The sequence below is a fragment of the Schistocerca cancellata genome, chromosome 2 (assembly GCF_023864275.1).
Source record: "Schistocerca cancellata isolate TAMUIC-IGC-003103 chromosome 2, iqSchCanc2.1, whole genome shotgun sequence".
NCBI classification, from domain to species: domain Eukaryota; kingdom Metazoa; phylum Arthropoda; class Insecta; order Orthoptera; family Acrididae; genus Schistocerca; species Schistocerca cancellata.
Window position 1 is genome coordinate 289,440,243 of NC_064627.1, and position 26,625 is coordinate 289,466,867.

Consider the following 26,625-nt stretch of genomic DNA (forward strand, 5'->3'; position numbering starts at 1 on the left):
GAACAAAAGTATATCTGTTGCACAAATAAACAGCACAAATTGACATTTATCAGCCATAAATAGTTTATTAGCATGACAGAAATAGGTCTATTACAATGCGGATGTTCATAATTTTTTCATACTCTTTATTTTTGACCTATATAGAAGGCAAGCGCACAATAGCACATAACATTTTAAAAAATTATTTCGGTCATTTTATGTACAAGGTGCACAACATTTCAGATTAAATATTAGATGAAAAAATTGAAAGAGTTGAGTAAATGTGCAACAAAATCACTTAATATTAAAATATTTAATATAGTCCACTGTTCAAACAAAGACGTACACACACACACACACACATACACACACACACACACACACACACACACACACACACACACACACAACCATTTTTAAAGTTTTATTTCCTTGAACTAACTTCTAAAATGAAGTGATCATCAGAAGTTCTGTCTACACAAGTATGTCTAATTAATGGTATGCAGTCTTATGGCTTAATAATACATGTGTAATAAGTTTCTGTTATTAACTTGTTGCGTATTGCACATCCCACAAATTTTCTTTGCTTGGTTAACATCTTGGAAAATACGGGATACGAGAAAAGCGCAGCATTCCCTTCTCACATAGTGCATTCGACTTCTCTTCTTCCACTGATAGCTCAAATTCAATTCCAGTTCAGTACATGGGGCTGGCGGGTGGAGTTGGAGAGCGAACTAGGTCTTTCGAGACTCAGCACATGATCGGGTTCGAAGACTGTCTCTTTTTCACGGGGCGTAGGCCAGATGGTGAACCCCTCATCTCCCAAATGCGAGATCAATGTCTCGATCGACCAATGGCCTAGCAGTTTTATGCCTTGCCCCCTCTTTAAACCAACCAACCAATGTCTCGATCTCTGTTTTACCTCGCTCAGCCTTTCGCACCTACACAAGCAGTTAGCACTGACTATTGTTACTTCACTAGTTGGTTGCCTGGGTACACTTAAACTGACGAGTTATAACTAATCAAAACATATGAAACAGTAGGGATTTTTAATATAAGAATTCCTCTCTCGTGCTAAACTTTTAATCTCGTAATCCGACTACAACCTACGTTCTCAACTAGTTGCTGAATATAAGCCTATTTTTGTCTTGTTTTTACTCTCTACAGCTCCCTTCACTACCATTGAAGTTATTCCTTGATGTCTTAACACATGTCCTATCATCCTGTCCTTTCTTCTTGTCAGTGTTTTCCACATGTAACATTCTTTTCAAATTTTACGAAGAACCTCCTCATTTTTGTCTAAGCAATGCACCTAATTTTCAACATCCTTCTATAGTGCCCCCTCTCAAACCCTTCGATTCCCTTCTTTTCCGATTTTGCCGCAGTCCATGATTCACTCTCACGAAACGGCTATTCTCAGAAATTTCTTCTTCTATAATATAGCCTATTTTATAAATAAAATCTTCCAACATAAAAAATGTTCCAAGGTCTACAGCCACATAAGGCGATGATTATCCTGGTGTAAGCTCACCATACAGAATGTTAACACTGCCATTAAGAACCACGCTGATCGATTTGGAGTGCTGTTTATGCTGTAGAGCTGGTAGCAGGCGGTCATGTGACGTGCATGGAGTAAGTCATGGGAGTGCACTGGTGTGTGTGTGGCAACTGGTCGTACGGAATGAGCCCAGTAAGAAGGGTCGAAGTGGAGATATGACAATATGGACAAAAGGAGTTGCCATTTTTGAACAAGCTCGTGAGGACACCTTAAATGAATTCACTTATTTTGTTGGTGTATCAAAACGGGCTGTCCAACGTTTCGACAACTAATGGTGTAACATTCTGTTCCATGATAAATAATGTAAGAACAGTGGACGTAAACAGATTCTAAGTGATGGGGTCTGGTGACGAGTGACACATTATGTCACTGAAAATCGGTTTCAAACCAGATATAAATATCTTGCACATGTATTCAGCTTGCAAATGTAGCTGTTGTCAATCAGTACAGGCCCACCTCAGTCACTTTCCAAGTGAACATCGTGAAACGAACGGCATGCTATGGGCCTACCTTGGAAAAGGACATTGGTACAGTGGAACATACACTTGCACGTCTTGAAAGGGCCTAGGAACACAGAAACTACACAGCAGGTGATTGGAAACGGTTGGTGTAATCTTAAACGCTACAATTTGCCTCTTTTCAAATGATGCAAGATGTTGGGTCAATCGAGGGGCTCAAAATGGTTCAAATGGCTCTGAGCACAATGGGACTTCACATCTGAGGTCATCAGTCCCCTAGAAATTAGAACTACTTAAACCTAACTAACCTAAGGACATCACACACACCCATGCCCGAGGCAGGATTCGAACCTGCGACCGTAGCAGTCCCGCGGTTCCGGACTGCAGCGCCAGAACCGCTAGACCACCGCGGCCGGCAATCGAGGGGCCATGAGACGTTTAACCTGCGATGTGTGGAGGATGTAGTTCAGGTGAAATGTGGTTCTGCGATGTTGTGGTAGTGTTTTCTTATCACAGGCAACAGCCTAGCCCAGTGGTAACAGCGGATCTCGTCAGATCACCGTAGTTAAGAACAGTTGGACTTGGCTAGCACTAGGATAGGTGACTGTCTGGGTCTCTAGAGCGCTTTTGGTGATTGGGGTGTACACATCCCTTGTGAGGCCAGTTGAGGAGCTATTTGACTGAGAAGTAGCGGCTCTGGCCACGAAACTGACAAAGGCCAGGAGAGCGGTGCACTGGTCACATGCCCCTCCATATCTGCTCCCAGTGACGACTATCATCTGAGGATGGCATGGCGGTCGATCGTACCATTGGGTCTTCCGAGACCTGTTCGGACAGAGTTTTCTTATCACAGCTTGTACTCAGTCATTTAGGTAAAGGTATATGCAAAACAGGATGTTTAAAACAACATTCTCACTGAAGAAACGTTGCCCTTTCTCGTATACCTTTATGCTGAGTGTGCTGTGAACATTCATGTCAAACGAGACTACAGAAGTCGTGTTAACAGGCATCATTTTGTTCCTCGACAGGTCTTCTGAATCACCTAGGACTAATCCCACAGAAAATGCATGCGGTTGTTTTGAACAGAGAGTGAAAAGTAATACTTGACATCCGTGCAATTTGATACCTCTACTGGATCTAATCACTTCTACAGGATATGGTGTACCTGAGGAAACTGATGGACACACTTCTTGGTGGAACTGAAACAGATATCAAGGCTAGATGCGATGTTCCACGGAATTTCATCTGTCACCGTTGCTTTATCATGTTTTACTCTATTTTTCAGTGCATAAGTAGCAGAAAGATGTCGTGAATGGTACGAGGCGTGCGCAAGCAGATTGGTTGTACTCGGGATTCCAGTACACTTTTCGCTACAAAACCCTTTTTTTTTTAACGTAGTCCCCGTTCAATTAGCTTGCCTTACTCTACTTTACTGGAGGGGCCTGTATGCCCGCATGGTACCACTGTACTCGTCGACGTCAGAACCAACGTCTTGCTGTATCAATAACCTCCCCATCATCCAAGTACTGCTTCCTGCAGACTCATTTTTCATTGGACAAAACCTATTGAAGTCGGAATGTACGAGATACGGTCTGTAGAGTAAATGAGGAAGAACAGTCCAATGAAGTTTTGTGAGCTCCTGTAAGGTGTGCAGACTTGTGTGAGACTGAGGCCTTGCATTGTTATGGAGAAAGGGAAGTTGGTTTGCATTTTAGTGGCGACGAACACGCAGAAGCCACTTTTTAAGTTTCCTGAATGTAGCACAATGTTCTTTGGAGTTGATCGTTGCACCATGAGGGAGACCATCAAACAGAATAATGCCTTCAGGGTTCCAGAAGACCGTCTTCATGACTTTATTGGCTGAGGATGTGGATTTCAACTTTTCCTTGAGAGGAGAGGTGGTAAGGCGTAACTCCGTAGAGTGCAATTTTCTTTCCACTTCAAAGTGATGAACTAGTCCTTCATCGCCTGTTATAATGTTCTACAAACAATGTCATGGCCAGCCACATAGGGAACGAGGTATTCCACGAAGATATTCTGTCGTTGCTCTGTATGGCCTTCTGTTAGGCAGTGAGTAACCCAGTGGATACACACCTTTACTGCCGTAATAATCCTTTTTGTTATGACGTAAATGTTAATGAATGATCACTATCTAGGAGGAAAGAGGGATTGACCGTAATCATGAGATAATAGCTTTTAATGAGCCCGCAACCGTTAATTAAATAAAAAGTCACGTTCAAAGATGACATGGAAACCACTTTCGTTACGTCCGTTTTCACGTATCTGTCAAAACTAATCCCGTCGCCCACAATTCAAATTAACACTGACGTTAACCCCTTTTGTCGGAACATCGAATCCTAACTATTATGTGAAAGTTTATTCTAGTCCCCGAATTAATTCCTTTCAGATACGCGCACGACCGAACAGCAGAACGGAACACAAACGACTTGTTTTAACAACCGAACAACGCAATGACGTTACATTACGACAGTGTCCGCCCAGTGAACATCTCTTTGACTTTACCTTCTCTACTCTGCTTAATTAAATTATTCCTAATTACAATTTATTCAGCTATTTAACGAAAACAAATAACAAAAAATAAAATAAATTTATGCCAACGTAAAAGATCGGTTATAGGGGCTAGTGAGTGCCACGACTGGCTATTCACACTGCGTGGCCACTGAGACGCAGGTCACCGGCCTGGTGTCGCCGGTCTGGGACGCAGCGCGTGAGTGCGCTGTCGGCGCCCCGTCTGCGCTCTCGTGTTGCCTGCCAGTGGGTGTGGTCCTGGCCCAGAGCCTCTCGGCCAGCAGCAGCACCAGTGAGAGCAGAGCCGCGGCGGCCAGCACCAGAAGCAGCGGCGCCACCGGCGCTATGTCGACCGGCCGCCAGGACTGGACCCGCAGCGGCTGTAGCTGCCGCAGCTGCTGTGGCTCCATCGCGCTCAGCGGCCAGTGCTTCCGTATCAGTCGCGGCACCACGCCCTCCGTGTACAGCTTCAGCAGGCTGCAACAGCCCGGCACCGTAGCATCAGACGAGCGCACCAGGCAAAGCACTACACATCTAGCTTATAACCCATACGTGTACTCTGCTAACAACTGTGTACTGTAAGAGGCTTGCCTCGCGGGATTAGCCGAGCGGTCTCGGGCGCTGCACTCATGGACTGTGTGGCTGGTCCCGGCGGAGGTTCGAGTTCTCCCTCGGGCATGGGTGTGTGTGTTTGTCCTTAGGATAATTTAGGTTAAGTAGTGTGTAAGCTTAGGGACTGATGGCCTTAGCAATTACGTCCCATAAGATTTCACACACATTTGAACATTTTTTGTAAGAGGCTTGGAACTTAAATAGTGGCAAATATTTATTCACAACCGATAAAAAAGAGTTACATGTTTCCACCTGTTACTGTCCTTCAACATAGTCACCAGCGTTGTGTAGAACCTGTTGCCAGCGATGTGGAAGGCTTAGTATACCGTTAGCAGAGCCTGTTCTGTTGATGGTGCGAATGGAGCGGTCTAAAGTTGTGGTGATTCTCGTGTACGACTGTGATGGTGTTATGCTAACGCATTGTGTTCCTCCATGGCAGACCATCAATGCACAGTATTACTGTTCGTTTTTGGAGCATCACCTGCGACCAGCTTTGCGAAAGAAGCGGCGACACTTCCTGCACAACCCACCCATCTTTTCGCACGACAATCCGCGGGCGCATATAGCTCAAGCTGTGGCTGCTCTGTTCGGTCGATGGGCCTGGGAAGTACCGTACCATCCGCCAACTCCCCGGAATTAAGTCCTTGTAACTCTGATTTGATTCCGAAGATGAAGGAACCACTTCGTGGATTTCGCCACAGAACTATTACAGAGATTCGACAGGCAGTAGACCGCTCCATTCGCACCATCAAGAGAACAGGCTCTACTAACGGTATACTACGCCTTCCACATCGCTGGCAACGCGTTCTATACAACGCTGGTGACTACTTTGAAGGACAGTAACAGGTGCAAACATGTCTATGGGGTATCTCGCCTGCGCTCACTATTCATCACGTTTACTTCGACGGTAAAGTATTCTTAACACGTGTCTCATATTCTATAACCAGTGTATAGAATGACAAGTGGCAAGACTGCAGGAAGAGAACAAACATTTCGATGACTGGATGGACAGTTTATAATGTGAAATAAAAATAAATGGCAGGAGGGAGTTAAGAATACGCCTCGTCCGGTTTCCAGTGCAACTGCTTAACCATGAACCCGTGGTTGTTAAGATGCCCTGATATTCCACGTGCTAAGCTCGGACCTTTCACTGTTTCTATTTTGCTTTATTTCAAAGTTCAGTACACTTTCTTTCTGTCTTCATGCTTGAACTGTGTTCAGTTTTTGATGGGCAATCCACTCGGCCACATTACCACTAAGTCTGAGGGGGTGGGGGGTCCGATGGGGAGTTTCCCTTGTTAGCAGAGGATACTTAGAATGGTACCACACATTAGGGGTTCTTCCCATTCCAGTTGTGTATACAGTGCGGTAAGAATGACTCTTTAAATGCCTCTGGTCATGCTGTAAGAATTGGTGTAATCTTTTTCATATTTATTTCACTTTCGCAGAGTATTGCAGCACCGTTTGTCTTTCACACCACTGGCAGGACGAGTCCGACTGGATTCAGTGGCAGGTCATGCGTGAGGTAGCTAGCAGCATGTGGTCTGTGCTTCGAGCCCCTCCTCCGGTTGGTGACAGGCGACAGAGCAGAGCAAGTGAGAAGCTCGAATCAACTGGTAGAGACAAAAAATCCTGGAGAAGGCTCAGCAGTGCCGCCTGGAGTCCGAGTGGATAGCTTTGAGCCAACAAGGCAGTGGGGTTCTGGACCATAAACAAGGGGAATGCCTGAAGTTGGATGGAGCAGCAGACAGTGTTCGCCACAGAGGATACTGCAGCAGGGGGTTATACTGAGCCCCTTTTGTACAGTTATCAATGTGGAGGCGTATATACACTACTGGCCGTTAAAATTGCTACACCACGAAGTTGACGTGCTACAGATGCGAAATTTAACCGGCAGGAAGAAGATGCTGTGATATGCAAATGATTAGCTTTTCAGAGCATTCGCACAACGTTGGCGTCGGTGGCGACACTTACAACGTACTGACATGAGGAAAGTTTCCAACCGATTTCTCATACACAAACAGTAGTTGACCGACGTTGCCTGGTCAAACGTTGTTGTGATGCATCGTGTAAGGAGGTGAAATGCCTACCATCACGTTTCCGACTTTGATAAAGGTCGGATTGAAGCTTATCGCGATTGCGGTTTATCGAATCGCAACATTGCTGCTCGCGTTGGTCGATATCCGATGACTGTTAGCAGAAATGGAATCCGTGGGTTCAGGAGGGTAATACGGAACGCCGTGCTGGATCCCAACGGCATCGTATCACTAGCAGTCGAGATGACAGGCATGTTATCTGTGGTGTCACCGCCAGACACCACACTTGCTAGGTGGTAGCTTTAAATCGGCTGCGGTCCATTAGTACATGTCGGACCCGCGTGTCGCCACTGTGAGTAATTGCAGACCGAGCGCCACCACACGGCAGGTCTAGAAAGACGTACTAGCACTCGTCCCCAGTTGTACGACGACTTTGCTAGCGACTACACTAACGAAGCCTTTCTCTCATTTGCCGAGAGATACTTAGAATAGCCTTCCGCTAAGTCCATGGCTACGACCTAGCAAGGCACAATTAACCATATCTAGAGAGAGTCTCACTTGTATCATCAAGAACGCTGTATACAAATGATGGATTAAAAGTTAAGTATTCCAGCAGCTACGTACTTTTCTTTATAGCATTCATTACGTATCCTGTTCCAGACCTCACGTCCGTCTGCGTTAGATTATAGCGTGCATTTCGGCCTCCTCTATCTACAAGGTGTTGGCACATTTGCCAACACATCATTATCCGCATGGCTGTAACGGATCGTGCAGTCACGTCTCGATCCCTGAGTCAACAGATGGAGACGTTTGCAAGACAACAACCATCTGCAGGAACAGTTCGACGACGTTTGCAGCAGCATGGACTATCAGCTCGGAGACCGTGGCTGCGGTTACCCTTGACGCTGCATCACAGACAAGAGCGCCTACGATGGTGTACGCAACGATGAACCTGGGTGCACGAATGGCAAAACGTCATTTTTTCGGATGAATCCAGGTTCTGTTTACAGCATCATGATGGTCGCATCCGTGTTTGGCGACATCGCGGTGAACGCACATTGCAAGCGTGTATTCGTCATCGTCATACTGGCGTATCTCCCGGCGTGATGGTATGGGGTGCCATTGGTTACACGTTTCGGTCACCTCTTGTTCGCATTGACGGCAGTTTGAACAGTGACGTTACATTTCAGATGTGTTACGACCCGTGGCTGTACCCTTCATTCGATCCCTGCGAAACCCTACATTTCAGCAGCATAATTCACGATCGCGTGTTCCAGGTTCTGTACGGGCCTTTGTGGACACAGAAAATGTTCGACTGCTGCCCTGGCCAGCACATTCTCCAGATCTCTCACCAATTGGAAACGTTTGGTCAATGTTGGCCGAGCAACTGGCTCGTCACAATACGTCAGTCACTACTCTTGATGAACTGTGGTATCGTGTTGAAGCTGCATGGGCAGCTGTACCTGTACACGCCATCCAAGCTCCGTTTGACTCAATGCCCAGGTGTATCAAGGCCGTTATTATGGCCAGGGTTGGCTGTTCTGGGTACTGATTTCTCAGGATCTATGCACCCAAATTGCGTGAAAAAGTAATCACATGTCAGTTCTAGTATAATATATTTGTCCAATGAATACCCATTTATCATCAACTTTTCTTCTTGGTGTAGCAATTTTAATGGCTAGTAGTGTATATTGGATGATGTGCATGTTAGGTTAAGATTTTCTGATCGTATTTTCATTTATGCCCGCTATAGGTTTTTATTATTGTTGTTATTATTGTGGCACAAGAGCTTACTGTTCTGAATTGCCGGCCGCTGTGGCCGAGCCGTTTTAGGCGCTTCAGTCCGGAGCCGCGCTGCTGCTACGGTCGCAGGTTCGAATCCTGCCTCGGACATGGATGTGTGAGATGTCCTTAGGTTAGTTAGGTTTAAGTAGTTCTAAGTCTAGGGGACTGATGACCTCAGATGTTAAGTCCCATAGTTCTTAGAGCCATTTGAACCATTTTGTCCTGAATTTTCACGTTATTATATCGGGTGTTAAGTCATTTGGCAAATCGAGCGTGAACTTCTGGTATTTATTGTCTTTCAAATGCAGTCTGATCTGCATGGTTCACATTATTAATAAAATTATATTAATCTTTGTTAAGAGTCCACAGCTGCACAACCCCCAGCCAAACTCTACTACTATCTAAATAGTGCGCCACACAGTAACACATCACAACATATCACATCAGGTTGTTAATTTCGGTCTTGATGACCTCCCTGAGACCTGAAAAAAAGCAATTCTTCGATCACATCGTGCCAACATATGTAAATACGGTACAGTCAAGATAAAAAGCCAAATAAGCTTCGTCGTTTTTATGTAAAACTGTAGGTTCCACATTCACTATTCTAAGAGGAATGGTGACTCAGTGCAGTTACTGAGTGACCGCTTCAGAAGCATCTGCTAAGGCCGATGTCCAACACCTCACAGCTGAGATCCCTCGATTTTCCTGACACTTTCGTCGGCAGGTGCATTTTTTCGATAATAGATTATTTTCTTCCACAAATCAGGTCTCTTTTTACGAATTTTCACTTCTAGATCTATTAGATGGTTATAAATTCTCCAGTATCGAGTGTTTTACCTCAATGCAGACAGTTAATAATCAGAAGACCTTTCACATCCCATAACACCGATGCTATGATCCTCTCTGCTTATGACGCCGTCTTCTTTGGACTGAAGAGCGGTTTTCTGTCCATCTTTTTGTTGTTGTTCTGATTATGGTGTTGTTGTTGTTGTGTTGTTGTTGTCTTCAGTCCTGAGACTGGTTTGATGCAGCACTCCATGCTCCTCTATCCTGTGCAAGCTTCTTCATCTCCCAGTACTTATTGCAATCTACATCCTTCTGAATCTGCTTAGTGTATTCGTCTCTTGGTTTCCCTCTACGATTGTTACCCTCCACATTGCCCTCCAATGCTAAATTCGTGATCTCTTGATGCCTCAGAACATGTCCTACCAACCGGTCCCTTCTTCTTGTCAAGTTGTGCCACAAACTCCACTTTTCCACAATCCTATTCAAAACCTCCTCATTAGTTATGTGATCTACCTATCTAATTTTCAGCATTCTTCTGTAGCACCACATTTCGAAAGCTTCTATTCTCTTCTTGTCCAAACTATTTATCGTCCATGTTTCACTTCCATACATGGCTACACTCCATACAATTACTTTCAGAAACGACTTCCTCACACTTATATCTATACCCGATGTTAACAAATTTCTCTTCTTCAGAAACGCTTTCCTTGCCATTGCCAGGCTACATTTTATATCCTCTCTACTTCGACCATCATCAGCTATTTTTCTCCCCATATAGCAAAACTCCTTTACTACTTTAAGTGTCTCATTTCCTAATCTAATTCCCTCAGCAACACCCTTGCTGTGCGGCTGAAAGCAAGGGGAAACTACGGCCGTAATTTTTCCCGAGGGCATGCAGCTTTACTGTATGATTAAATGACGATGGAGTCCTCTTGGGTAAAATATTCCGGAGGTAAAATAGTCCCCCAATCGGATCTCTGGGCGGGGACTACTCAAGAGGAAAGAAAACTGGCGTTCTACGGATCGGAGCGTGGAATGTCAGATCCCTTAATCGGGCAGGTAGGTTAGAAAATTTAAAAAGGGAAACGGATAGGTTAAAGTTAGATATAGTGGGAATTATTGTAGTTCGGTGGCAGGAGGAACAAGGGCTTCTGGTCAGGTGACTACAGGGTTATAAACACAAAGTCAAATAGGGGTAATGCAGGAGTAGGTTTAATAATGAATAGGAAAATAGGAATGCGGGTAAGCTACTACAAACAGCATAGTGAACGCATTATTGTGGCCAAGATAGATACGAAGCCCACACCTACTACAGTAGTACAAATTTATATGCCAACTAGCTCTGCAGATGACGAAGAAATTGAAGAAATGTATGATGAAATAAAAGAAATTATTCAGATAGTGAAGGGAGACGAAAATTTATTAGTCATGGGTGACTGGAATTCGAGTGTAAGAAAAGGGAGAGAAGGAAACGTAGTAGGTGAATATGGATTGGGGCTAAGAAATGAAAGAGGAAGCCGCCTGGTAGAATTTTGCACAGAGCACAACTTAATCATAGCTAACACTTGGCTTAAGAATCATGATCAAAGGTTGTATACATGGAAGAACCCTGGAGATACTAAAAGGTATCAGATAGAGTATATAATGGTAAGACAGAGATTTAGGAACCAGGTTTTAAATTGTAAGACATTTCCAGGGGCAGATGTGGACTCTGACCACAATTTATTGGTTATGACCTGTAGATTAAAACTGAAGAAACTGCAAAAAGGTGGGAATTTAAGGAGATGGGACCTGGATAAACTGAAAGAACCAGAGGTTGTAGAGAGTTTCAGGGAGAGCATAAGGGAACAATTGACAGGAATGGAGGAAAGAAATACAGCAGAAGAAGAATGGGTAGCTTTGAGGGATGAAGTAGTGAAGGCAGCAGAGGATCAAGTAGGTAAAAAGACGAGGGCTAGTAGAAATCCTTGGGTAACAGAAGAAATATTGAATTTAATTGATGAAAGAAGAAAATATAAAAATGCAGTAAGTGAAGCAGGCAAAAAGGAATACAAACGTCTCAAAAATGAGATCGACAGGAAGTGCAGAATGGCTAAGCAGGCATGGCTAGAGGACAAATGTAAGGATGTGGAGGCTTATCTTACTAGGGGTAAGATAGATACTGCCTACAGGAAAATTAAAGAGACCTTTGGAGACAAGAGAACCACTTATATGAACATCAAGAGCTCAGATGGAAACCCAGTTCTAAGCAAAGAAGGGAAAGCAGAAAGGTGGAAGGAGTATATAGAGGGTCTATACAAGGGCGATGCACTTGAGGACAATATTACGGAAGTGGAAGTGGATGTAGATGAAGATGAAATGGGAGATACGATACTGCGTGAAGAGTTTGACAGAGCACTGAAAGACCTGAGTCGAAACAAGGCCCCCGGAGTGGACAACATTCCAATAGAACTACTGATAGCCTTGGGAGAGCCAGTCCTGACAAAACTCTACCATCTGGTGAGCAAGATGTATGAAACAGGCGAAATACCCTCAGACTTCAAGAAGAATATAATAATTCCAATCCCAAAGAAAGCAGGTGTGGACAGATGTGAAAATTACCGAACAATCAGTTTAATAAGCCACAGCTGCAAAATACTAACACGAGTTCTTTACAGACGAATGGAAAAACTAGTAGAAGCCGACCTCGGGGAAGATCAGTTTGGATTCCGTAGAAATACTGGAACACGTGAGGCAATACTGACCTTACGGCTCATCTTAGAAGAAAGATTAAGGAAAGGCAAACCTACGTTCCTAGCATTTATAGACTTAGAGAAAGCTTTTGACAATGTTGAATGGAATACTCTCTTTCAAATTCTAAAGGTGGCAGAGGTAAAATAGAGGGAGCGAAAGGCTATTTACAATTTGTATAGAAACCAGACGGCAGTTATAGGAGTGGAGGGCATGAAAGAGAAGCAGTGGTTGGGAAGGGAGTAAGACAGGGTTATAGCCTCTCCCCGATGCTATTCAATCTGTATATTGAGCAAGCAGTAAAGGAAACAAAAGAAAAATTCGGAGTAGGTATTAAAATCCATGGAGAAGAAATAAAAACGTTGAGATTCGCCGATGACATTGTAATTCTGTCAGAGACAGCAAAGGACTTGGAAGAGCAGTTGAACGGAATGGATAGTGTCTTGAAGGGAGGATATAAGATGAACATCAAAAAAAGCAAAACGAGGATAATGGAATGTAGTCGAATTAAGTCGGGTGATGTTGAGGGTATTAGATTAGGAAATGAGACACTTAAAGTAGTAAAGGAGTTTTGCTATTTGGGGAGCAAAATAACTGATGATGGTCGAAGTAGAGAGGATATAAAATGTAGACTGACAATGGGAAGGAAAGCATTTCTGAAGAAGAGAAATTTGTTAACATCGAGTATTGATTTAAGTGTCAGGAAATCATTTCTGAAAGTATTTGTATGGAGTGTAGCCATGTATGGAAGCGAAACATGGACGGTAAATAGTTTGGACAAGAAGAGAATAGAAGCTTTCGAAATGTGGTGCTACAGAAGAATGCTGAAGATTAGATGGTTAGATCACATAACTAATGAGGAAGTATTGAATAGGATTGGGGAGAAGAGAAGTTTGTGGCACAACTTGACCAGAAGAAGGGATCGGTTGGTAGGACATGTTCTGAGGCATCAAGGGATCACCAATTTAGTATTGGAGGGCAGCGTGGAGGGTAAAAATCGTAGGGGGAGACCAAGAGATGAATACACTAAGCAGATTCAGAAGGATGTAGGTTGCAGTAGGTACTGCAGTAGGCAGGATTCGAACCTGCGACCGTAGCAGTCCCTCGGTTCCGGACTGCAGCGCCAGAACCGCTAGACCACCGCGGCCGTCATCTTGAACACTTAGCTATTTTTTGAGATAATCACCATTTCTGTCGATGCATTTTTGTAAACGCTGTGGCACTTATTGTGTGTCCATGTCATACCAGCTCACCGCCATGCTGTTCAGAAAGTTATGAACCTCTCTTTCACCTCGTCGTCGGAGCTGAATTGCTTTCTCAAATGTTCTCGTCACCCGTGGCAACTCGTTGCATGTGGTCCTCAGTCAGCATGCGGCACCCATCTTGCGCACACCTTCCGCTAGTTCAATGTTTCCGTTAAAATTCTGTGAGCGGTGCTTCGGGAAACCTCAGGAACCAACGTGCAGAGATCATCCAGGGTGATCCGCCGATCTTTACGCATGCTTTGCTCAACCTTCAACACTGTCTTCTCAAAAATTGACGGTCTCCCGCTCCTTTGTTCGTCGTGAATTTCGGTCCGACCAGCTGCAAACTCTCTACACCACTTAAGAACATTTCTGACATCCATGCACGACTCACCATACATTTCCGTCAATTGGCGATGGATTTCAATCGGCGCAGTGGCCTTTGCGTTCAAAAACCGAGTAACTCCCCGCAATTCGCACTTGGCGGTAACATCCAACGGGAGCTCCATTCTCAACGGCTGCCAGGACTGAGCACCTCAGCGCGGCGTTCGCATGTTTACACACAGCGCGTGAAGCACTCTTCATAACAGTGTGACCAACTGCCACACAAACAGACTTCTGTACTTACAACAAAATAGAAGACCTTATTTTTGGGACTACCCTCGTAACTATAGTTTGCGACTGTTGGCTATACCTGACTCCTTCGTCGAATGGACAATATACAGAGGAATTACAGAAGAGGTGGAAAAAGTTGGCCAGTGACCTCACTGGCGAAATGGTTGGCTCTGAGCACTATAGGACTTAACATCTATGATCATCAGTCCCCTAGAACTTAGAACGACTTAAACCTAACTAACCTGAGGACATCACACAACACCCAGTCATCACGAGGCAGAGAAAATCCCTGACCCCGACGGGAATCGAACCCGGAAACCCGGGCGTGGGAAGCGAGAACGCTACCGCACGACCACGAGCTGCGGACCCTCACTGGCGAAGCTGGAAATCAATTTGTCGTTCCGTAGTGAGGGGACGTGATAGGGGGAAGCTTCCTAGCTTGTCCTCCAGTGTCGACAACTCAAGGGCTTGCGTGCCTCTTACCCGTCAGCAGCTACAGTATAAATTTCAACCGTAAATAACACGGATTCGTCAATGCGCATTACACAGATGGTCTCCCTCGGGCATGGATGTGTGTGTTGTCTTAGGTTAGTTAGGTTTAAGTAGTTCTAAGTGTAGGGGACTGATAACCTCAGATGTTTTAGTCATATAGTGCTCAGAGCCATTTGAACCATTTGGCACCATGTCACGGATTGCGCGGCCCCTCCCGCCGAAGGTTTGAGTCCTCTCTCGGCCATGGGTGTGTGTGTTGTTCTTTGCATAAGTTAGTACAAGTGAGTTTAAGTAGTGTGTAAGTTTAGGGACCGATGACATAGCAGTTTCGTCCCTTAGGAATTCATACACATTTGAACAGATGGTCATCATCAAAAGCGGTACATATCGGGTGGTTATAATTAAACTTTCCCTATTTACAATAAGAAAAATAATTACTGTGCCACTACCAAACTTGGCAGCATTAATGTCCAGAGTATGGGGTACATGATTTACAATCGTCACAGCGCCACCGTTCAGTTCAAACTATTGCCACCAGGTGCCGTGATCAGTCACCGTGATTCACAGTCTCGCACACCTGACGTGTCTGCATGAGCTCGGACAAAAGGAGGAGGGCATTATTGGTGAAGCTCTACTCCCAAAACACAATAATGCTGCAGCTACTCTTCGAGAATATCGCTGGCTGAAAGAATTAGGGAAGGGTCCTCTTTTTCCCCCTGCTGTGCGGAGCATGATGAAGAAGTTCGAATCAACTGGAGAACTGGGCGTCGCTCCCGGATGAGGCCGACGAGCGGTCGTACCACAGGTGGCTGATGAAAACGCTATTGCTATGGCAGGCAACGCTGTGCACAATTCCCTATCGTCGGACAGTGGTGGTGCTGTGTCACTACAGTTGAACACCCCGTCGTCCACTGTACGGAAGGTGCGTCGAACCAGTCTCTAATAGTATCCGTACAAGATCCACATCGTACAGCACCTTGAACCACAGGACGGACAACGACGTGTTCACTTCGATCCCCACTTTCTCGCAAGGATTGAAATTGACGAGGGCTGGTCCTGGACCATCCTATGGACAGAGGAAGCTCATTTTTCTCTGAGGGTGAGGTGAACACACAGAATTTCTGAATGTGGGGATCTTCACCTCCAGTCACTCTGAAGGAATTCCTCTGCATGGTGAACGTTCGCCGTATGGTGTGGCTTTACAGCTACGTTCATCATTGGCCTATTCTGTTTTCAACAGGGTAGCACTCAAGCACCAAGAAACGTGCAGTGTGATTGCCCAGGTCTACTGTGATATGCTTCGCCAGCATCTCACACCCGCCCTACAGGAGAGAGACGCGTTGAACTCAACAGTTTTCGTGCAAGATGGGCCCCGCCGCCCTTCGCTCGTGAAGTTCATCTGCTTCTACGAAATACATTTGGAAATGATCGAATTATCAGCCGATCGTTTCCAGATGGCCGGCACGATCACCTGATCTCACTCCAGTGATTTCTGGTTGTGGGATTATCTGACGGACAGGGTTTACCAGGGGAACATTCACACATGTATGACGGTAGTATCTGTTCCCGAAAGAACAGTTACCGTGGATGACCATTCTGCTTTGCTAGAAATGAAATGATAATTAAATGGACACCCTAGCTGCAAACAGGCGTTGATGTACTTCATTGGGGACATGTTGAAAATGTGTGCCCCGACCGGGACTCGAACCCGGGATCTCTTGCTTACATGACCTTCTTGTGCGAACGCACACGCTATGCCCGAACTCATACGGGACTTGGTAGATTAATCTGCCACGAGTAATGAGTATGATGGGCAAACATCTATTAGGCGTACTACGAATGTAGTGTTGTGGACATGTTGGGAATGTGGATCTCACGGGGAGCGTGCAAGGGATAAGTCCCTGCAGACGCACCATCCTCTGCGCCCACGGTGGCTCAGATGGATAGAGCGTCTGCCATGTAAGCATGAGACCCCGGGTTCGAGTCCCGGTCGGGGCACACATTTTCAACAAGTCCCCAATGAAGTACATCAACGCCTGTTGGCAGCTAGGGTGTCCATTTAATTATCATTTCATTTCTAGCAAAGCTGCATGGTCATCCACGGTAACTGCTCTTTCGGGAACAGATACTACCGTCATATATAGTTAAATATGGCTTCCCGGCCATTGACCTTCTTGTGCGAACGCACACGCTATGCCCGAACTCGTACGGGACTTGGTAGATTAATCTGCCACGAGTAATGAGTATGATGGGCAAACATCTATTAGGCGTACTACGAATGTAGTAATGTGGACATGTTGGGAATGTGGGTCTCGCGGGGAGCGTGCAAGGGATAAGTCCCTGCAGACGCACTATCCTCTGTGCCCACGGTGACACAGATGGATAGAGCGTCTGCCATGTAAGCAGGAGATCCCGGGTTCGAGTCCCGGTCGGGACACACATTTTCAACATGTCCCCAATGAAGTACATCAACGCCTGTTTCCAGCTAGGGTGTCCATTTAATTATCATTTCATTCACACATGTGCTGATCTCAGGTGCAGAATATCAAGAACGTAGCCAGCGTACCTACGAACATGCTTCGTTCTGCTGTGCAGAATGCAATCCGGAGCTTTCAGACTCTTTTGGACACTGATGGGCCCGTATTGAGCGGCTATTGTAGCAGTGGTGGCACCGGAATGTAATTGTATGATGTATCGTAGCAGCACATTAAGTGTGTTTCAATTGAATTTATTCTGCATTATTTCTCTTTCCTACGTCCTTGACATTAATGCTACCAATTTTGGTACTTCTGCGGTAATTAGTTTATGTGTTACAACGTGTTAAATAGGGAACGTTTGATTGTAACCACCGGTACTTGTAGCAAGGAACATAATAGTAACTTCAGGCTGTTGTAATACAACACAATTTGTAGAAGAAAAATGGCATTCAGAACATTTAGTAAATATCTGTGATGGTGTCTTATAATGCTTAATGCGCTGAAACATAAGTAAGCTACTGTTATTAACCAATTAATCACTTGCTAACACAGACAACACAACATCTCGTCAGGAAATTACAGTGTTACAACTTTGGAGTCGCTGAGGGTGGCAGCAATCTGAAACGTAGAACAATCGAAGAGAAGTGTTCCGAATGGTCCGACTTTTTACAATCAGTACTTCCAGGCCAGCAGTCAACTAATCCCTCTGTTAGTATACCTAGTTTTCTGGGATCTCATATCATTCCAGTTTGTATATAAGATCGGTATACATGCGGTCTGAGGTGCCGCCGTACTTGTCAGTATTGGCTCTTGGAGGACAAAAGTTAGATGCAGGCAGATGTGATAGTGTGACACACAGATTCCGCCTTGCGGGGGGGGGGGGGGGGGATGGTGAATGAGAGACTGTTGACCTTAGTTGCTTAGTCTGTTTAACCATCCAATTATCATAGTTTAGTTGAAACTTTTTTACAGTTCGTGTAGGTGAAAATTTCTTTAACGGTTGAGCAAATATTTGAGGTGAGTAGCTCAACTGAATCACGTTGTATTTCATTAATAGTTAGAAGGTCTATAACACTTTACGGGGAAACATCCAACGCTAGGAAGGACGGTTAGAGAGAACGCCGTCATTATAGATGGAGCACGAGTTCGAATATTGGAAGGACGACGAGCGAAATCGGCCGTGATCTTTGCCAAGTAACCAGCCCGATATTTTTGTGTAGCGATTTACAAGTATCACGGACAAACCGAAATCTGGATGGCCTGATGGGTATTTGATACGTGCAGTGTTCGAACCACTACACAGGTCTATTCGTTAAGATCGACTTACTGAGTAATACCAGATTTCAAACGTAATTGCAGATTAAACTGTACGCCAAATAAAGACTAGAGCCAGGAACGCTTGAATTTCACGAGGAATGTTGTTACCGACTTGCAAAGATTACTCAGTAAGATCAATGGCAACGACACTCAATGTTTCCTGTTCGCGACCGATAAACATACGGTTTTAAGCTTCCGTGAAGTTTAAATCACAGCTCAGTCCTCTGCAGACTGAAGGTTTCACTATAGTTTATACTTAAACGTTTTCAGGCCAGTAAGAAATCTGATAAGAAGTTCCGTAAGCTAGTATTCTGTCCACTAGGCAGTAATGAAAAATGTTATGGAATGAGAGTCGTAAGTCATGTAATACAGCGTAAGCCTGGGCATCTCTAACAACTGATTTGTGATGGATCTCGTGGACGAGCGGTATGTGTTTTTAACGCTTTGCAGACAAGTGTCTCTGTCTGAACTTCAGGGATTTTCAGCTATTCTTCGTAATTCTGAGTGTTTTTGTTTCCGAAATTCTGAGAAGTTTGCTCCAGTTTATGAACACTATATTAAAATTATTGACAATATTACTATCATATTAATGTTAATATTATTAATAATAGCACATACATGAAAAGGGCAGAGGTAAAAAAGAAATTTTACATTTGTATGAGGAGTATAGATAAAGTTTTAATTATCACACCGAATATGTAAAGTCACGTAATATCTATACTGCGCAACGCAATTACAGGATCACGTTTACGAAATGCCGCGTTTATCTCCCATTACGAAGGCATAGGTTTCAAATCTGACTCGAAGATTACTACACCATTCCTCTGTAATGATGCAAAAGCCTGGCGGGCTGCGACGTCTCCCCTGGGCTCCGAGATGCTTCATACAGCAAGGTGTCGCCACATTCAAAAAGAAGGCCAGAGCTCATAGGTTCATGTGAGATGTGAGGTTGGTTAATGATGTGGAAATATCACCAAATTTTACCACAACTCTTCTCAACACCACCGTTGAGGTGTCACTCGATGGGAAGGTCGTCAGACCCCTTCTTATACTCGTTTCACTGCTTCTCATGACGTCTCTTTGATAGAGGTCGGAACTGCTGCACCCAGAGCTGGAATCACGCGGTTTTCTTATTGGTGGTCGAGGAATATATTTAAGACACACTGCCGCTCCGAATCGACACATCTGTACAGTAGTAGGCCATCTGGAATTGGCCATCTGGAATTGGTAGGATGTCAAAGTTGTTGCCTGTCTGCAAGCGCCTACGACTTTGTCGCAGGTTGTTGCCGTTTAGGTACATTTTTAAACTGGTCAACTAAGGGGGATGGGTGGCACCGAGGATATTGCCGAAGTCGGGTGTCCTAGTAGGACTCTTCACCGTTTTATTCATGCTTTTGTCAATGTTGAGTCCCTCTGTCATCACGGCACAGGAGGGGAAAAGCAGGAGGGCAGAAAAAGCACAAGCACCCTTCCTTTCTTCGGATCACGCAATTTGTCGAGTGGTTTTGAACGGTCCCTAATGGTTTCACCTGCACATCAGAAAAAAAATTGTCGTCTCACTGCACTCCAAATGCGTGTGATCACGTGTAAGTAGGCTGTTTAGATTTTTATATTGGTAATGCCACGTAGCGCTCTGTATGAAAATCACTGGCTGTGCTGTGTGCAGTCTGTGGCTAGTTTGCATTGTTGTCTGCCATTGTAGTGTTGGGCAGCGGCAGCTGGATGTGAACAGCGCGTAGCGTTGCGCAGTTAGAGGTGAGCCGCCAGCAGTGGTGGATGTGTGGAAGGAAATGGCGGAGTTTTGAAATTACATTTATTATGACTTTTGATGATATTAAGGTAAATACAGTGTTTGTTCTCTATTAAAATCTTTCATTTGCTAACTATCCCTATCAGTAGTTAGTGCCTTCAGTAGTTTGAATCTTTTATTTAGCTGGCTGTAGTGGCGCTCGCTGTACTGCAGTAGTTCGAGTAATGAAGATTTTTGTGAGGTAAGTTATTTGTGAAAGGTATAGTTTAATGTTAGTCAGGGCCATTCTTTTGCAGGGATCTTTGAGAGTCAGATTGCGTTGCGCTAAAAATATTGTGTCACTTTAGTGAATGTTTGAGTACGTTCAGTTTTGCTCAGCTGTTTGAAAAGCAAATAGTGTAAGAGGTTTATCAGCACAATCGTGTATAATTGTTCTAAGGGGACGTTTCATATGTCGACCCTTAGCCTAGGATACCTCACTGGAATCTTCTGATTTTTTTCTTGTAGTTTGTGTATTTAGTGTAGCTTTTGTTTATTGCTAGCGCGTAATTATAGAGAGAACTTTCTTGGTAGTTGTGGTTTTTCATTGTTGCACAGTAAAACAGTTGTGGCATACATGTAGATTTGCACCAAGTATATCGCAGCTGCAATTAACTAGATATTATTTTCAGTACTATGTTAATGTGTTCTCTTATTTTTGCTCTTCAAATTGTACTTTTCTGTGTTATCGTGTGAAATATTATGACAATAATGACGTGTGAAAAACGTAACACTAGGCTTCAAACTAAACTGAGAAATAATAGTGACGACGAGCGTAGCTTATCAGCACCACTGGGTAGTGAATTAACAGACATTCGAAGTAGTAATTTGGTAATTGTGCATAGGGAGATGGAGCGGGCGGCAAATAATGGTGTAGACAGTCAAACAGGTAGTGAACAGGGAAGCATTATCGATCGATCGGTCGGCAACAGCTCGCCTCAGGAATCCGAAATGATAGGACACAATTTTGCAAATACTGTAGATTCAGGTTTTGCGTCCTAACCGTTTTCCCAAATGAGTCAAGACACATTTTCTGCTTGTCAAAATGTGAATGTTGCCGGTGAAAATGCACTGCCAAAAAGCATAGAGAAACAGATTCCAGACACTAATACATTATTATTGCAATTAATGCAACAAATGGAACAAAATCAGAGACAAATGGGACAGAATCTTCTAAAGTTAGACACAATGGAACAAAATCAGAGACAAACACAGCAAAAGCTTCAAAAGTTAGACACAATGGAACAAAATCTTCAAAAGTTAGACACAATGGAACAACACCAGAGACAAACACAGCAACAGCTTCAAAAGTTAGACTCATTGGAACAAACTCTCGAACAAACACGTGAAGATTTAACTGCTGAGTTACATAACATTGAATCGAAATGCCAGAAAGTGTGTAATGACGTAAAAACACAAATTTGTGAGCATTTTCAACCTATTTTTTCGCGGCATGAAAATGCATTACAGAATCACGAAGCAGCTATAAAAGAACTGCAAACCATTGTTCATGAAAATCATGAGACCTTGTGGGCTAAAATTGACTCAGTTGCATCTACCGATTCGGTTACGCAACTTGCAAAAACTCAGGAAAACTTAAAGGACACAGTATATTCGATTTCAACACAAATGGACACTCTGAAGCTTGGTTCAGAAAAACACACTGAGGAAATGTGTTCATTATCAGAGAAAGTAGTTGAACTTTCGGATCGGCTAAATAATTTATCTACGAAGGTAGATCATAATCTGAATGACGCAAAACCGGTAGTCTTTAATGACACAGAAGAGAGCGAACAAATTAGGAAACTGAAACAAAATCTGAATCAAATTGATACGCAACATCAAAGAGAAATCTGGGAAGTACAAGATCAGCTGACACAGGTAATACAAGAATTACGTATTTCAGAGGACACTCGCGCTCCAATACGGGAAGAGGGACATAGAAATACGGAACAGCCACAAATTAATAACACAGGGCACTTTGGAAATTATGAAAGAAATTGGCAAGGTACACCGAATTTTGAGATGGAACCGCCGAAACGACGTAACAATGACCGACATGCGACTCGCCGACATGATGATTTTGATTATAAGCTGTTCATTACTACACGTAAATTCAAAACGTTTAAGAACTCTGCCAACGACATTCATCCACAAGCGTGGCTCCATCAATTCTCTCATTGTTTTCCTCCCAACTGGTCATTGGAGCACAGATTAGAATTTATGTGTGGCTACTTGGAGAATGAACCAGCTGTAAAAATGCGATCGGTCATTCATGGTTGTCACAGTGAAGGAGAATTTTATCATGCCTTCCTCTCAGCGTATTGGTCTCAAGCTATACAAGACCGAGTAAAACATAGCATCATAATGATGAAACGTTTCGAACAATCTGAATTTTCCAGTCTTATGAAATATTTTGAAGACATGTTGCATAAGAATCAGTATCTTTCAAACCCATACAGCCCCTCAGAACTCATCCGCATTTGCTTAATCAAACTGCCTGAACATTTAAGACATATTATTTTAGCAGGACGTTGCAAAGACGACATTGAAGCTTTTCAGGGACTGTTACAAGAACTAGAAATTGACACTGACAATTGCGTAACCCGAAAACAGGAACACAACTACTACAGGTCACATCCGTCACAATTCCGCAATGAAAGAAATAATAACTGGACACGACAAGGCTATTCTCACAACACAAATCGTGACCAAAACAGACACCACCCGTATGACAACCGTTGGCAGAGTAGTAATAATTACAGGGAAAGATCACCTCTCCGAGGTAATGACTATCACAGAGACAATCAGAGAAACAGACAATATGGGAACCAAAATAATTATTATCAAGAGAGACAGAATAACTTTAGATGCAATGGTTCAGCGTGCAGTTACGACTCAGGGAGAAATTCTCCACCACGTGACCGACAAGAAAGAAACTATGGAATCTACCGACATGACGACAGACGATATGATCGTAACGACAGACCTGAATACCATCAGAACTGGCGAGCTTTAAACAGAGCTGGGCCCTCTCGGCAAGGCGAATTTGTGGAAGTTAGGCCTCCTAATCCCAGTAACAGCGCGCGCCAACAAAGAAACAGACAATGACTTGCACCGCAGGCAGCCCCCTGCGCCCGCTGGCTCAGGGAAAAATAACATTGACGCTAACCTTGAGCAAAATTCCAGTATTCTTTACGGACGAATACCGCATGATAATTGCATTCAAGTTGAAACTCTGTGTACTGAGAAGAGCAAAGGGTTACACTACATCTCACATGTAAAACCGTGTATTGAGAGATAAACTGTTTTTTAATTTAGTCTTTGCTATAAAATTTTTTCACTTCAAGTTACTAGTATGCTTTAGAAACTGTTACCATGCAACTATGTTTGAAGTTAAATATCCAGTCAAGAACCAAGTGAACTTATTTAAACAGAAATCACGAATGCATTGTTATTGTGAACAGACGACACAGTGTTATTGTGTGTGTACATTCTTGCTTGTTAGTTGCACGATTACGTAACGACTATGAGGCTTACATACTTAGGACATATACTGGTACTGCTAATGAGATTTTAAAGCAACATTTTGGTTTACTTGAAAATACATTCTGAATTAAAGTACTTTCTGTGAGATACCAGATGAGACAGTGGTTAGTTTATGTGACAGCTACACGATTTTATCATGACGCTACTAGTGAGTGACAATTTACAATGTTGCTTTTGCAGTGTATCTGTTTTATATCTGCACAGTTTTTCTGAATTCTTCTGGAAAGCAAAACATGATTTATTAGTAACTTTTGTGGTGTAGCTACAAGAAGACAGCCTTTTCCATAGCACAACTATACGTTACAGCACAGTACTTTCATCATCACAACAATAAGCGTAATAACTAAGATATCTCTACGCCAAGCATTTCACTTTTGTTTATCATGAGGTAAGTACATTGGCTTCTGCAGAACTTAGCTTTCGGAGGAAAATAACTACGATACTTCCACAGAGATTATCTTACAACAAGATGCACCTTTAGCACTACAGGACATGCATTTCAGTGATTAATTTTGTACTTAAAACATTTATTTTTAAAGATTTTTGAATTACAAAGAAAGTTTTCCGTGATACATTTCATTCCATTGCTGTAATCTGTAACACCTGAGGGTATAATTACATTAAACCTCAGGGGGGTACACACCTACTTTGTGTACCATGTGTGTGGCAAGCACAAGGAGCCCTAGCTAATATGGTATTTGCTTATACAACTTTACACATCGGTACCATATTTCTCTAAAACACAAATTACACAGCTATCTGATCATTTAACTGAGAGAGACAAACTTTTTTATTACGTCAGTGACACATGTTTACGTAATTACACCGTTGGGTAACTTCACACTTACGAAATTGTATTTTCTCTGTACTGTGTGAACTCTTCATATTTTTTCGGAACCATTGTGATACTATAAGAGCTTTGAATGATGTATTTGGTATGAGATCATGATTTTTAAAGTACGTTTGAGGCAGATGACACTATTGAAATGAGCAGAGAATATTTTTTATGGTTTGAAATTATTGCAGAAAGCTACGACTTTTTTGAGATTTGACTGAGGTTTTATGATGTTATTTTTACGACGACGATGTGTATTATGCTGTTGAGGTATGTTTATGATCAATAAGCCGATGTTATATGAGGAATTTGATTATGCTACATACTTATTAAGATGAAATATTGAAGAGTGTCAATGAACATGTATATGTGTAATAAGGTAAGGAATAATGAATAGTGGGTAGGGACTCTTGATTTCTGAAAAAGGATGTTGGAAACCAAGAATCGTACTTTAAGAGTTATGAAATGTGTGTAAATGCGTGAATGTATCACAATGCCGAGGAAAATTTTTTGGACACTGTTATATTCATAGGATTTTGTTTCTACACATTTGTAACGCTAATTCTTGACCTGTGAAATTTTTTTTGAGGCTGTCACTGTAGCGGAAACTGCTGTCGTAAATATTTCCGTAAGAAAGTTAAGTGACCACCTGCACGTAATGCGTCGTGGGCACGCAGCTGTGTCAGACGCTGGGAGAACAAGTCATTAGTGAGTGCCTCGTCAGAAGCACAGATAAAAAAAAAGAAAGGGGAGGCCATTGTCCTCGCTATTGACATTTCCTTGTTGAAAGCATACTGTGGAGCTCGTAATTTATGATATTTACTAAAATGCCTAATGAAATGATTAGAAACATTTTACATCTATTGTCTTTGTAGTTAAGAGATTGCTCATTTTGTTTAATATCTGGTTTCCAGCTGTGTTGCAGCATTAGTTTTATAAAATAAACTTAGATGCATCTGCTAATGAGAACACTTTCTGTCAACAGATCTATTAAATAATAATTTTGTAATCCACATTCTTTAAAAAAGGAGCACTTGGAAAGGAAAGAACAATAAGAAGGGACTAGTAACAGTAACTGGACACATAATATTCTTTTCAAGTACATGGTAATATTTCTTTTTACAATAAGTTGTTGTGGTGCACCACTTTAATTACATAGACATTAAGATGTGATAGACATTTCCCTTATCTGCATTGTTGTTTTTACTGTAATATTTTTTCTGCTTGAGCTATGTCATGTTTAGATATAAGTTATTTCTGCTGCTGTTTGCCAGGCATAGTGCTACTAAATTTCACTTTGTATTACTCTGTTAAGCTAGTTTTACTATTGATTTATTTTTATTGTTGCTGCACATTGGCTCATATTAGTTGTAATGTTGCATTGCTTGGTAATTTAGATTTACTGTAGCTTGCTTTGCAATTTTCCATTTTTTTTTTTGCATTGCTGTTTGTGTTAATTTGTTATGTGATGCTGCATTGCCTCATCCCTTGGCATATATATATCTGAGCTCAGTAGATTTAAGTTAGCTTAAGAGGGGGTAGACTATATAAGAAACTAACTATGATGAATTTATCAGAAATGCATTGAGAAGCTATCAGAAAATGGTTTGGCAAAAAAAGGATACTGTACAATGGAGAAAAACTATTTTGAATGTGAACAGAATACTGAAATCAGGCTTAGATAGGACTTTTTGGGAATAATGATGAACAAAGGGAGATCTCCATGCAAAATACTGCAGTAAAACAAACCCTGTCCTTTCCTTTTGTGTCATCCCTCTATATGTTTGTGTACCCTTGTGTATTTGTGTTTTTCCTGTCTTTATGTGTTTAGCTA

The 26,625-nt window shown here is 42.9% G+C and overlaps 1 protein-coding gene and 1 non-coding gene across 2 annotated transcripts in view; one reads left to right on the top strand and one right to left on the bottom strand.

Moving 5' to 3' along the window:
• The window catches only part of LOC126153424 (glutamate receptor ionotropic, kainate glr-3-like), a 180,599-nt gene that overhangs the window by 1,957 nt on the left and 152,017 nt on the right, over positions 1 to 26,625 (bottom strand). The window contains exon 9 of the mRNA XM_049916071.1: positions 4,845 to 5,001. Coding sequence (XP_049772028.1) covers positions 4,845 to 5,001 — 157 coding nt within the window. The remainder of the gene's footprint in view (positions 1 to 4,844; positions 5,002 to 26,625) is intronic.
• Positions 16,748 to 16,822, top strand: Trnat-ugu (transfer RNA threonine (anticodon UGU)). The gene has a single exon. It is a non-coding gene; the product is annotated as a tRNA-Thr (tRNA).